The sequence below is a fragment of the Falco peregrinus genome, chromosome 7 (genome assembly GCF_023634155.1).
Source record: "Falco peregrinus isolate bFalPer1 chromosome 7, bFalPer1.pri, whole genome shotgun sequence".
Classification (NCBI taxonomy): domain Eukaryota; kingdom Metazoa; phylum Chordata; class Aves; order Falconiformes; family Falconidae; genus Falco; species Falco peregrinus.
The window spans coordinates 44,222,545-44,237,511 of NC_073727.1; the positions used below are offsets into that span (position 1 = coordinate 44,222,545).

A 14,967-nucleotide genomic window follows, 5' to 3' on the forward strand; every position below is an offset into this window, starting at 1 on the left:
GTTTACATCAAAGCATCAGGAAAATGTTCATCAGCTACCTATATAATCACAAAGCTAGGAGAAAAGGTAACAATCTGGTATTATTCACTTGGAACCTCAAAAAACCCTAAAACCTAATACAATCAAAACCTACAGTAAAACCAGGCAACACCTGAAAAAAATGGGAAGAAAATTATAAAATTATTGTATATCCATAGGTGCCATTTTTGTACAAATGGTAGCTCACTTGCCAAAAGCCTAACAGCAACAGAGAGAAGGCTACTACAAGAAATACATATTTATGATGCAGATAAAGAGGTTCATGGTGGCAATGCAATCACTTCTTCCTCCAAATTTTAACCAATTCTACTTTTAAAAATGTCTCCTTCTGGTCAGTACAACTGGCAAGGACAGGTGAAGACAAGAACTAGCGCAGCAGCTGAAGATCCTCCTTTTCTCCTAAAGAACACGTACCCTACAGTGTAGAAACAGCTGCTGAATAAGGTTAATAAAATTATATAGTTCACTGCTGCTGCTGCTGCAGGTGCTCCCAGAGAAATACCGCATAAAAGTAGCTCCAAAGAAGCAAGGAAATGAAAGGAAAGAAATGCACAGGCAATTCATGAAAAGTTCTGATACAGGAACAAGGACTAATATTGAGTTCAAAGACAAGCTTGCTGAACTCTGGATACACACCTGAACAGACAATTACGAACTATTGTCCCAGGCCTCACAATGGAGTTACACCAATGGCTGCTGAGGCCAGGGACATGGGTTCTCAGCAAGGCTGAATCAACCACTCGGGATAAATTTCACAGTGGCTGTTCCCAGGTAGAACGATAGACCACTTTTACAGACACAAAAAACCAAAATTGGGCCTCTTCCCAAGTGAAAAAATTCCTTGCAAAAGTAATGAAGTGTCTAGACCGTATTTTAAGACCTGCTTTATCCCATACTTTTGTTCTGAATGTTTTTTTTTTTTTCTGTTAGAAAGCCACTTCAATTACTAGACTCCACGTTCACAACTGCCACAGGAAAACAGACTGCTGATGGCAAACTCAATTAAGACCTGTTGAAATAATTTCAAGTACTTTGCCAAAGACTGCAGCCCCAGGCATGGTCTTAGTGAGTAGGCAAAAATTCAAAGGGTCTGAAGTCATAGGAGTTCAGAAGTGCGTTTGTTTTGAACTACAGAACAGTTCACTACTCTCATAGTAGTAGCAGAGTAGCAAGGAGGATCAATACTCATACTTCTAACTATCCAGTTACAACTCAAGACTGTTAGCAGAATCCAGAGATCTACATGACCTTCCCAGGCTTACAGGGATCTAATCTAGACCACAGTTTAAGAAGAAATTTAAAGCGTATATATTGAAGGAAAAAAAACAATCTATGACTGACTGTCCTACACTACTTCACAGAAGAAATGAGATCCTTGCCCAAGTTATGCACAAAAAAGCCTCTAACATTTTGGGCTTTTAACAGACTTGCATGATCACATTTTTACAAGGCAAGAAGTCAAGATCCTGTGACTGGTGAAAGTCTAAGGTCAAAACAGTCTTTGAAAACGTTATATTAAAACTATAAATATTTATACTGCACACATGGAGATATTCAATCAGGTGAACATCAATTTAATATTTACTGTATCTTGAAGACAGAAAGACTTCCTTTCCCTATGTCCTTTTAACAAAAAGCAGATAGTGGAGAGCCAGCAAAGTTCAGCTCTTGCTGGGATGGAGTAAAATATTTACATTTCACTGATATTGCTCTTAATGTTCCTGAGAGCAAAAGGGAAATTAACAAATCCTTAGATATTTTGCTGTATTTTAGGGAATTCATACAGTTTATAAAGATTCAGTGTTTTCTCTGAGTAGCACTATGGGATTATAAAGCAAAATAAAACCTTTTTCACATCCACCCCAGAGGTTTAGAATGAAAAACAGAGACAACTTTTCAGATGTATGTGGGTCCACATGCATATGCAAATATCACTGAGTTAACTTTTTCTTCTGAAAAATAAGAATAGAGGTAAACCAAAAGCTTTCATCCTAGTTTGCTACAACAAAATTGATGGTTATCAAATAAAAAAGAAGAACACTTTAAATATATCATAGTTGCAAAAAATCCTTCAAAACAGCAGAGGATGTGAAAGAGGGCCGCACTTTTTTTATGACTAGTAACAGAAAAGAGGAAACAGACAAGTTTTCCCACTTTTTTCAGCAGCTAGGAAAAAAAAACTCTGCAGATGTTTCAGGTGCTTCAGACAACTGAAACGTGCAGCAGAATCTAAGAAAAATATCTCACCAGGGAGTAGCTTACACGCCCTTTCACTGTTCCTTATACATAACTGGTAGCACCACTACTTGCACTAATCAAAGCCCTGGCTCCTCATCTCAAAAAGCATCCTTTTTTTCACTCTCCCAAGCTATTCAGCATGCATCTCCATTTAGCATCTTCATGAGGCCTACTATTTAGCACTTTTTTTTTTTTAGCATCAACTGGCATTCTTTTGTGAAAAAGCCTCCTCAGCGACTCAGAATATGCCACTTAAATAGTCAAAATAAAGTATGTGATTTACATTTCTGTGCTTTTGTGCACCTATACTCCAATGCTCAGTAATTAAAGTGTGGATTATTTCCAAGGGTCACATTTCTGAAATTGTAGCCGACCTATTCCCCACTGCCACTTGAAACATATCTTCTGAAGAAACAACATGATAAAGGTGACTAACAGACAATGAAGTGCAAGTATATAGACAACAGCACTGCCAGCAAATGATCAGTGACTTATGTCCCTACCACTGACAGATTTCAGAAGAACCAGTTAACCTAAAAGTAGCAAGGATCGCTTTATGTATCACTTATCATCTTACACGTCTCTCAACCATTCTGCATGCCAAAAGCTCACTGTGACTCCACTTTATGGTGAGCTATTCGAGGACAACCATTTTCATTGTCAGTAACAGCTGAACCCCAGCCTAGCAATGCTGTGGAAGTTTTAATTATGATTCTCACACCCTAGATGACATTTACATTAACAAGAGAAAAGACACAGAAACCCACATCACTCTAAGCAAACTGTAATCACTACCTTAATCTTACAGTGCTTTATGTGCATCTTCATCTTGAAACAGTTTTAAGATGGAATAGAGCATATTCCACATCTCCATAATGACATTTAGTTTTCCATTCAATTTGTTTATGAAAAGATTAGCACCCAACTGTACAGAAAAGAGGAATTATACTTTTTATACAAAACATGCTCAAATGAACACATCACTTCTGAAAAGAAACTGAAGACACATGACTCCGTCATTCCTGCCCTCCAAGGGAGAAACTCTGCCTTACTCTTTTTTTCGGGTTTTTTTTTTCCTAAACATAAATGATTGTTTTCACAACTGCCTTTCTCATGTCATAATATATTGTGTTGCCTGACAAATAGAAAATCTATTTTTCCACTAAATTTCAGCTCGAATTTGAAGCACGGGATGCTAAAACAACTATTGTTCATTAGACTCAACAATGTAAATACTACAACGAAATATGTTTTTTGATTTTGCTGGGTTTTTTTCTTAAGCTATCAAACTGCCCTAAGTAAGTTTTACTGTTGCTAACCTTCTAAATGGCTGTAGTTCAAGACTGCAGGTACCGGTCTCAGCAACTTATAAATTACAAGTATTTTTCAACTATTTGACTAAAGTGTGCATAACGAATGCACGAGATATTTTTGGTGTTTTTTGCAAACAAAAAACCCAGTAAGGGCAGCATCACAGACAACAAGACTTAACGAAGGTTGTACATGAAGAGATGTGTGCCTGTATGTGATTACAGATATTGAGAAACTTTAAGTGAATAGAAATGCTACATTTAATTGAACTAGATCAGTGAATTACTATTGCAGTTTTAAAAGAAATCAGCCTCTAAGCTGAATATGCCCTCTAAAACTTAAATCAATGTCCTTTCAAGATTCCTGTTACTCAATATTTAAAGATGCAGTTAATATGACTAAACAAAGTATTGCTTCAAAGATGCAGTTTATCCTGTACTTAGAACTAATCTGATACCTATTTCCCCTAAAATTAATTCCAGTCCTATGACTATTGACTTGTCTGTAAAACTATGCATATTTATTCTTTCATAATGAAAAAAAATTAAAAATAATTAAATTTGTTTCAGAATTAAAGCATCCAACGATCTCCTTTCACATTTGTCTGCATGTATTCTTCAAATTATAGTGGAAAATACTTTAGAAAAACAAAGCTTGCCACTGCAAAAAGGACAAGTATGGCAGGAAAACTCTAGGCAGTACAGCACCTGAAAAAAACTTCAGTAGCTGAAACCAATGTGAGGATGGCTAGATTTGAAGCTGACAGCAAGACTTTAACACTGAACTGACTATACAACAAGTAACTGAGTTTTAATTAAGTCTGCAATTAAAACATTACCATCTGAGTTCTGGAATTGTGACAGTACATGTCCTTGCCTCTAGTCCATTTCAATTCCTTTTTAACAAAATACATTTTAAAGAACGTGTAAAAAAATTGACAAATTCCAGTCATTTTCTTCTGTCAAGAACTGTTCTTGACTTTGATGTGTTTTCCAGAAAAAAACTCGGGGTCTGAACTGAGACCTGGAGGAAAATGATTCTGCAATGGTTAGCCTTCATGATGTCAACTGTAGCAAATTATAAACTGTGTGGTATAAAATATTGCCAATTACCTCAACAGTATATTAAGTCAGTTGTATAATAGTCTATTTTTCAGTTGCCGAGCAGTTTTAATCAAATAGTAAAATTATCAACCACAACATGAAAACAATACTGAATATGTTTGCTTTAGCAGTGTGATTATTTCTCATCTTTAAATTTATCTTTCCCAAGACTTTAAATGTTGGGGCTAATTTTACATATACAATTAGGTACAACACTGATAATGTCAGGTATCACTAGACAATGAAGAGCTTTCCGCAAGAGACAGAATTCTTTCTAGTAGTCAGAGTTCAAATAAAGTTGATTTTGTCCAATCGAATTAATGACAGGTTTATGTTAATCAATTCTCACTGTCATACAGCATAGCTATAATACAATGCTTATCTCACACGCACATTTGGAGTAAGCCATGCTACCTAGATGGACAGCTGCCTTTATTTTAGCTTCACTGCAGAATCCAAACATAACTCCTTCCTTTAAAAACTAACAAACAAACAAACAAAACCACACCAACCCCAGAAGTACCCAATCAGCAGACTTAAGTGTTTAAATGTATTTGGAATGTTCTTTCTAAAGTGTCATCCGGATTTCACCAGTAAGTTACATAAACTGTTGTAAAATTATTAACTGAATGCAAACTGCGTAAGTGAAAGCATGGTAAGTTTTTGTATAATTTAGTCTATCCCATCTGCCACTAAATTTAATTTACGTCTATTTTAAGCCAAAAATCTCTAGAACAGAACTCCTGACATCATTTCTGGAGGACAACACAACCTTAAAACATAACATAAACAAAGAAAAGGATTTTTAGAAGTGAAGTGCATATATTTTCTAAGTTAATTGACAGCATTTACATACAGCACAAACCAAATCTACTGACTCGTATACTTCAGCTACTTTAGATAATTATTGATCATTTCACAGTCCTAAAATGCAAAATGTGCATAGGTCAGTTAGACCTGAGACCATGATGGAAAGTTAAGTTAAAGTCAAATTCTGCGCTGCGTACAGAGGTGTTAAGAGTGGCCAGCAATGACATGCAGGATTCCCCAAACATATTAAGCTTTGTACCGTTCACTTTCAGGTTAAGAGGTTTAGTCATAGTACTTAAAACCTTTCTATCAGTGTAGCCCAGCATTCAAATGGAGACACAGGTTAAAAGAAAACTGAAAGAGAAGTCATAAAAACAAGTCTATTCATAGATGCTGTCTATTTATACCATAGGAGATAAGTTGATTAAAATGTCACTGCCTGATCTGCATTTTCTTTTCTGACAACCTGAAGTTTACTGGTTTTGAAGCATTTGGAAGATTTAAGGCATATTCTTCAAACTCTCCTCTTCAGTACAGTTCTCACCATTAGTCTCCAGAGTTATTTTTTTCAGTACTTATATCTGAGTGCTCAGAAAGTCAGCCAGAAGTTGTTTTCCAATTTGAATGCAAAGACTTTTGCTCACACATTGTAGGTAAATACAACGAGAAGGTTCTAATCTGCTTATGTTCTTCTGCTCTCATGACTAGACCCTTCCTTTTCGCCGCTTAACAATACAGCACATAGGTTAATCAAATAAAAAAATAGGAGAAGAGTTTCTACTATTTGTTTTTTCTTCTAGTGGCCACAGTGTGATTTCTTCTGCTGAAAAATTCAACCTGCATAAAGTGCAACACCTAGAACCACACAGCAGTTAGTTTTTCAACCGCTCCTCAGTTACGAGAAAGTACCTGCCCTTTTTAAAAACCTACCTTATTGTGGCTTGTAGAAACAACACAGCACACTGTTCCACTACAAATCAAATTAACATTTTAAAAACCCAAACCACTACTGTATTACTTAAAATCATTAAAACTGTACTACTTCCCCACCGGGGGTAGCACGAGGGCAAGCCGGAGCTGCAACACCTGAGCAGTCTGTAGTATACTTGTAACCACAGCTGATACTTTCTACAGTTAACATGAATAAAGATGTATTTTTAAGACATAGGGCTACTCTATAAAGAAAATAAACACCTATTTCCCTTGCTCTTACGTTAACTTCAAAAAATAAATGATACGAAGTCTCACAATCAAGAGGAAGAAATATGAGTCGCCACAAGAACTATCTTGCAATAAAATAAACATTAACTACTGGCACAAAAGAGAAGCCAGGTGCCGCATCAATACCTGACCCCGTCAGCACGTGTTTTGGGGTGCCGCTGCCCCACCTCAGCACAGTGCTTCGATGCAGGACCTGAGCTCAGGGCCGCATGCAGGGAACGTCTGCTTCCACCCTGACCATCGCGAAGGTACCATCCTCAAACACGGAGACGGGCCTCCAGGCCTTTGTATTCCCAGCCCCAGATTTAAAACGTAGCTCCACGAGGTGTTACAAGTGCGCGCTGCCCGGGCGGCCACACATGTCACAGGCGAGGAGGAGGAGAGAGGCGGGAAGCGCCAGGACCCGGCGGCCCGGCCGCCCCGCGCAGCCTCCTCCGGCCGCTGCGTGAAGTTGGTCGGGCATCACCGCCCCACCGCAGCCCGGAGGCCTCCTCCGCCTCGCGGCCTCCACCTCGGCCTCCCCGCGCCTCTCCCCTCGGATCCGCTCAGCCGCCCCCAGCCCCACGGCGGAAGCAGCGGTGTGGGGGGGCGCCTCCACTACCCCTCCCCCCCGCCCCGTTTCCCAGGGCCGGCGGCAGCGGCCCGCTCCCGCCCGACACCGGGGGGAAGCCCCCGGGCCTCCGGCGAGAGCGCCCCCCACCCCCACTCCGCCGCGCCGGGGCCCCCCCCGGTTCCCGCCCCCTCCCCGCGGCGAGGCGCGCGCAGCGGGAGCGGGGCAGGGAAGGCGCTGGGCCCCGGGACGCCGCCCGCTCCCCGACCCCGAGGGGAAGGCGCGGGGAGGGGGGTTACACACCTCGCTGTTAAAGGCTTTCACGGCCTCCATGTCGCGGCGGAGGCGGGAGCCGGGCGGCTTCTCTCCGCTGATGGCGGCCGGGCCGGGCCGCGGCCGGGAGGGGGGCTAGTCTCGGTCTGTGCGTGCGTGCGCGCCTCGCTCAGGGGCCGCCGGGCCTCCTCGCCATGGCGGGTGGCGCAGGGGGCGGGCGCGGAGGGACGGGGGCCCCGCTCGTTTCCGTCTCCTCCCGGCAGCGCGCGGCCTTCTCGCCCCGCTTCCCGCCCGGCGGCGCCGACGTCCCCTCCCCCGCTCGGCTCCGCTCGGCCGCGCCGGCAGGAGATGGAGGAACAACGCGCAGCGGCTGCGGCGCGGGCGCCAATATGGCGGACACACGGGGGCTCCTCGCAGCGCAGCTCCGAGAGGAGCCGAGAGCCGCGCAGGCCGCTACAGCGCCGCCTGCCGGGCAGCGCTCGCTCGCCCGCCCCGCGCCACAGCGGTGCTGCCGGGATGGCGGCCCGCCCCGCCCGGCGCCCGCCCCGGCCCTGCGGCCCGGCGTGCAGCGCGGGGCTACGGGACCGAGGCGTTGCACGTCACCGGGGCGAGCCTGGGCGCTCTGGGGCCGGCGTGTTGGCCGTTGCCGGCGTGTTGGCCGTTGCCGGCTGAAGGCGGATCCCCGGCGGGAGGCGACCGCCCGCCTTCTCGCACCTTGTCCGCAGGGCCTCACCTCCGGCAGGGCCCGCTGGGGAACAGCGTGCAGGCTTGAAGGAAAATACGAGGAAAACGTGTCGGCAGCAAAAAAATATGAGAATTTTAAAAAGTTACAAGCAATTGGAAAAGAATATTGTTTATCAAGCAGAAAGGAGAAAAACAAAATCATAGCGCAAATCAGTCAGAAGCCCCAGCGCACTTACTGCGTGTATGTTGTGACTTGACGATCAGACACCAAGAAGTCACTAAATCCAGATGCAGGCGTTGAGGCGTTCCTGCGCCGTCGCCCAGGGCACTCGCCCGGGTTGCAGCCTGCCACCACCAGTGCTACCCGCACCCCCGGCTGCCATGCCGGCCCTGCACAGCGCCCTGCCTCTCCCCAAAGCACGAAACCTCACTCAGCTGAGACATTCCAGCAGCAGCAGCAGCACCAGACATAGAGGACTTGCTTCCAGGGCATAGATGATTATTTTTCCCCCCCTCAAACAAAGGCTGCCACGAGTCACTTTTGTCAGGGAGAGGCTCAAGGAGCTCAGAAGCACTGAGGATAAAGCCTTAGGTTTGCCTTTAGCTGCTGTTTTTCCAGAGCTCGGTTATGTTCTTTCAACTCTACTGACACAACAGAGCCATAACAGCACAAATTTGACTGGAAAATAATGAACTGCAGTTCAGACCAGAGCCTAGACTCTAGGCCAGCTCTGGATAGGCTGTGGCCTCCTGCCCTCACAAGCCCCCCTCAGACCAGAGCCACGAGGGCCCGTCATGGACAGTGACTGTTCCCACTGTGGGCTGGAGTCAGGGGCTTCCAAGCTGAAGCAAGCTTTACTCACAAACAAGGTAACTTACAAATTAAGATAAACCCAGCATTTGAGGCAGACCTGGAATCCTACAGCTCCATTCTTACAAGGAAGATGATGAAGTCTTGTTACAAACAGAATTCCTGTCCCATCCCCAACAGGCTTGCTTAGCGAAAAAGCCCATCTCTAGCAGTCACTGCGGTTGCAGTATCAGGCCACCAAGAGGGTCACTGAATCTGTTCAGACTGAAAAAAGATGGCCATGGGGTAGGGAGGGCACCCAGTAGCAGCCAATACCTGCAAAGTAAAATGGCTAAATAAGGCTCCTTAACATTTTTGATCATTCTGAAACACTGGAATAAGGCTCTTCAACAGAGCTACACAGCAGGAGGTCAGGAGGCAGTGGTCTTAAAGCAGGGGAGGTTCAGATACAACTGAAGGAAAGTAATTTCCATTGTGAAGATGGCCAAGCGGCAGAGCAGGTTCTCCAGAGTAGCTGTGCAGTCTCCATCCCTTTCCAAGGTCCCATGGGATAAAGACCTTAGTAACCCACTCTGAGCCAGATGTTGGACAAGAAAGCTCCCCAACACCCCTTCCGAGCTGAGCAACACTTCCTGTTGAACTGCACTTAATATGACCTGCGCAGCTCAGTGCAGCCATCTGGCAGTTTTCTGCCAGAACTGGCCCCCCTTCACAGATGTTTTGAGAAGCACACTATGCTTACCAGACATTCAAAGTCTCTGTTTCTCTTTTGTTCTTTCTTTTTCTGTGGGAATTAAGAGTAAATAAGATGTGAAGAACAGCTCTGTTCCTCCAGGATCTAGTTTTCCTTTTAGGCAAAATTGAAGCAAGTCTAGTTTTTCTTATTGAAATGGATGGAATACCACACTGCACAAGAAAAGTTTTGCAAAAAGTATTTTGAAAATGGCCTCGAAGCAACCACAAAACTCCCACGCAACTGCTTCTCCAAAATACTTATTCCAGAGTGAATAAAGGAGAAACCAGAGGAGGAGTAGGATTTACAGTTAGATACATGCACAAAGCCTTGACCTCAAAAGCACAGAGCCTGGATTTGAAACTAAGTGGTCCCCCTCCCCCCATATTTAGCCTGTTTGCTGTAGGTCTGTAATAAACATTTAAACAAATATATTTACCACTTAAAGAGCTTAGGTAACAAAGCCTTTTAACAACGCTATTTAATTTCAGCAGTAGGAAAAAAGCATAGCAGCACAGTACATCCCTGCTCTCATAAGGAGCTAGCTATCATCCAAAAATAAGAATTAGGCTACAGAATGAATACTGTAATACATCTCTGATTAGAACTAAAGGTTTGAATTAAGCAAGCATACAAATGAAGTAATATCAAAACAGTATTAGTGCAGAAACACTGGCTTGTTTTAGGGTAAGGCCACCTTGCCCCATGAGACTGCTTAATTCATTGATTTACTCTATTACTCATATCATACCAAAGCTGGGAGATTTCTCATTGTGTTGTGGAGCAGAACAAGTGACAGCTTGCTGCACAACACCAGCATTTGGAACCAGTGGTTCCAGTGCTCTGCACAGCTGCTGAAACTCATACCAGAAACTTCAGTTTTGTAAATAAGATTCCATTTTCTTTCCAACATGTCAATGAATTATATGTGGGATTTGCAATGATGGGGCACACTTCCTGTGTGGATGCAAATTTTGCAATTTTGAGAGAAAAGCAAGACTGATTGGATCTTTAACCTGCTGGTTAGTGAGGGGGATTTTTTTTCCATAGGAGAAGGTAAAATAGGTATGCCTGTCTTTTTCCTACTTTGGACAAGTCCAAATATGGACTCAATAGATCGAACAAGTGTTACACTTGCAAACGTGCTGAAGAAATCCTCCATCGATGTGAGCAATTCCCTGTTGTTTCCTCTCAGCAGAGGAAACCACAGGCAAGTGTCAGGACGTTCATGTTCCAGTAGGCACAAAGAACAGATGAAAGTAGATCTGTTATTAGGCACTTGTAGCTTCAGGTAAGAGGATGTCACTACGTTTCCTTCACAGTAACTCCACACTTTTTTTCAATGCACAGCTTCAGGTCAGCCTCCATGCACACTGCCAGTCTCTACTTAATTTTTCAGTGTGTTTTCAATGAGCTGCTTACGTTTTTGACTGGACTGTAGCACATTTCTCCCTTCTATCCTTCTTCATTAACTCTGCCTCACCTTCCTCCATTTGCATGTTGAGTTGCCATTCCTCCTTCACTATAACCATTATAAAAGTTCTTATTTATAACCAGAAAAATATTTTTTTTATTTAACTTTTCCTGATTTTGTTAGACGTATGTTCACATAAGGAGCTCTTTTTTTCAATACTTATGAATTTCAGAGATTGTAAGAGAAACTGAACTATTATATTTGTACCCGCATGTTGCTCATGGTAGCCTGATAACGGGGAACCCCAGTTAGTTTACTATGCAGTTCGTTCTGGTCAAGCTTGGCTGAACTCTGAATATCTTGCACTTGTCCTAGCATGATGGTGTCAGACTCTCTCAGCACAACACCACAAAAATCACCTCGAGAATCCTTTATTGGAAAAACACCTTCAAAAGCGATCAAAGCTTTGATTTACAGGCCAGCTTCTGCTCTCAGCTCCACACTCTGTAAGGCTGTGTTGATTTCAAAGGGAACTGCTTGTATCAGGAAAGCAGAAGACAGATTTAAAAATTACCTTGAAGTAACATTTCTCAGACATGCTTGTAGGAATTCTGGATAACTTGATGCAAGTGCGCTGGCAATACAAGTCACACCTACTGCAGCATTTCCAACGTTACTAGAATAAGCTCAGCCAGGAAGAGTTTGCTAATGCTTTCTTATTCTGTAGGGGATTCAAATCTTGAAGTTTGAACTTCGTGCCATCCTGTTTCTGATTGCGCTGTACAACTACAAGGTAGAGTGATCATTGTTTCCTATAGTTGCATAGTCACCATTTAGCTCTGCTCCTAACATGATAGTTCTTTTAAAATAAAGGTCAGACAATGGTTTGCAGCAGCAGTTATAGCATGCTTATCTCATTTTAATGTAACAGCAGAATTACAAGAATTACAAGGATAGAACACCCTTATGATCTCCACTTGTAAGTACCATAAAAGACATAAAAAATATTTTATAGCCAATTCCAACTACAAGAGTATCCATTTTTGCTTGGGGAAAGCTCAAACCAAAACAAAATCATAACAGTATTTCAGTAGATACAGGTGAAAAAATATACATACTGAAATATTCTTGAAGAATTCAATTTCGGTACTAAAAGTTTCAAAAATATACTTCAGTATTTCAAGGAAAAGTCAAGGAGGATTCACTAATAAATTTTAGATGTTATAAATGATGAAAGACTGCTTATTTGGAGTGATGCTGTTTGTAGAGCAACAAGCAAACCTAGGGTCAAAAAGCCCGAAGTGAGAGCATTAGAGACAGTGGACTGAGAATACTTTTTAATTAAAAAAAAATAAAAAAGAAAAAACTGTTTACCAGCTGGCTCATGTTCCTTTTGACATACAGGCTGACAGCAAGGAGAGCAGACCTTGACCAGCAATTTGGATCATTCCTTCACATTATGTTACTTTCTCTATCCTGCCCATACATACTAAATCTCCAACATGCAATAAGGCTGCAAAACCAGAGTTCTTTCTCCCAGTCTGCTAAGACAATCTCATTACAGAGTATAACAAAAGTGAGCACAATACACTAACAGTCATTTCTCTGTTTACTGTCTCAAGCAAATAACATAGGAAAATAAGCAATTTTTGGTCAAGCTTTTTTTATTATTATTTGCTTCAAGCTTAACAAATGAGACCTAGACTATCACATTATCTTTAAAATCTACATAGCCATGAAATCAAAGGTTTAGCCAATATGTAATGTCACTTTTTCTAGGAAAAGCAAGAATGCAAAGTACCACAATAAAGAGAATAAAATCAGTGGGCAGGTCTCCTAGGCATAGGACTTTGCCACAGGTGTATATGGAACTGGACAAGTTTTTCTGAACTGGCTGGTCCAGACTTACCGCATGCTTCTGTATTCTGATGGCTAGCAAAGTCAGAAATTAAGGAATAGCCAAGGTTTATTTCATAGTGATTAAACCTGGCTGTCTGCAATGCCTAATTGATTACTGACAAAAAACATTTGAGGAAGAAAGTCCCCAGAGATGAAACATGCCTTCTTATCACATTGACAGTTTTCTCATCCCGTTCAGCTGTTAAGCCTGATTTTCCAGTTTCAGAACTTTTCTGGCAAGTTATGACCTTATTACAGTCATATCAATTGCACTTTGTCTAAAAAGATGGGATTCTTATCTCGTCCATTACTTTTCAGTAAACAGTAATTCCAGTTAGGAAAGCAAATTATTTCCTTTCTTACTATCTCTGTTAGATCTTGGACAGTGTGGCTCAGCTCATTAGCAATTCACACAGAAATAGGAAAGACACCAGAAATACACAGTGGCACAGACTATACAGTAAATCTTACTTCTCAAAAGCATGCTTGTGCTTTACAAAAGAATAGGTCAGTCTGAACGAAAGCCTTGCACTAGAAAAGTTAAAAAGCAGAACAGAGACGATTACATGTACACACACAAGTTGTTGGCCACCATAAGTCCAAGGAATTTTAAATAGCCACCATCTTACCTGGGGTGTTAAGGAAAATCCTGGAAAACAAAAATCACTGGCTACTTACAGCTTTTGCAGAAGAAACTTACATAGCTATGCTTTATCCTTTTATATTCCCACTCCAATGTGTTTTTAATAAACATACTAGAACGACAACTTTTGCTGTTTGCACTAATGACTGTGTTTTGAAATAGTATATATTCCTGGCATGGCAGTTAGCTTTTTGTGTCAACCTTCAAATTTCTCTCCAGATGCCCTAACAGGAATTACTTAATTCAATTAAAGCATATATGGTTGGGATAAAACAAAAAAGAGACTCCTTGAGTATAGTGCTCGAATTCTGCATAAGGAAACGATCATCCTTCCTGCGTGTTATTAGACAGCACTATCAGTATACTTCAAGCAAAGCATGAGCACGTGCTTACTAGTTTCCACCATCTGTAAGACCAGTAGATCAGAACTAAAGCAATGACAGCAGATCCCTTTCTTCCTCCTCCAAGAATAAGACTTACCTGTCTAAGCTCACAAAGACAATACAAATATTTAACAAAGGCAATTGTATAGCAGATATTTTAAAAAAATAAAAAACAACCAACCCCAGGGTATGCAGGTTAACCAGGTATTGTATTTTTGAAAGTGTAGGCAGAAGAGAGTAAGCAGAATCCCTCGTAGCAGGAGATGATGTGGCACATAAGGAGTTTGACAGGAAGAAATACAGACACCTCCAAGTGTGTGCAGCATCCTTTGTCACCTAAACTCAAGTGGTTAAATGATGTCTAGAAATACCTCTTAATCCTTCACCTATCCAAAAGATTCAAAAGTTCACAGGCACACGCTCCTTACATCTTTGTTGTCTCTGGGCCAACTAGCACAAGACAGTAACTAACAAAAACTATTTGTAAACTCCATCCAGGGAGGGGAACACTTGCCACTTGAGTATAGTTACTTTTAACACACTGAACTTGATGCGTGTTTGACTCATTAGCTACACATATATGTCGATAAAGTTATAGCTCTTCATTATGAAGGGTGATGAGAAACCGGGCAAACTACAAGTACAAACTACAAAACAAACTGTAGCACAGACAGTGCCTGGTTGGAGCTACTAAACTTAGCTGGGTTGAGTTGACACACAGTTCTTCAGGTTTGCTGCCAGCACTGTGCTTTCCAAACTCCTGCAGCCACCTGGAGGAAATCACCTCCTCCCATGCATCCAAACTACTCAACTCTCCAGATGCAGACGCCTGGATTCAGAATTCAGGTCAGGAGG

General features: G+C 42.2%; 1 protein-coding gene across 6 annotated transcripts in view; it reads right to left on the reverse strand.

The window, feature by feature from the left end:
- Nucleotides 1–7,978, reverse strand: part of SCAF8 (SR-related CTD associated factor 8) — a 167,089-nt gene extending 159,111 nt beyond the window's left edge. For 3 of the 6 annotated variants that reach the window (XM_055810288.1, XM_055810287.1, XM_055810286.1), the window contains exon 1: nt 7,576–7,978. In XM_055810288.1, coding sequence (XP_055666263.1) covers nt 7,576–7,605 — 30 coding nt within the window. In that variant the 5' untranslated portion in view covers nt 7,606–7,978. Of the gene's footprint in view, nt 1–6,848; nt 6,868–6,889; nt 7,171–7,575 lie in introns of those variants that run through there. The other 3 variants (XM_055810289.1, XM_027795630.2, XM_055810290.1) reach the window with 3 other exon arrangements.
- Between the last annotated feature and the right edge of the window lie 6,989 nt (nt 7,979–14,967).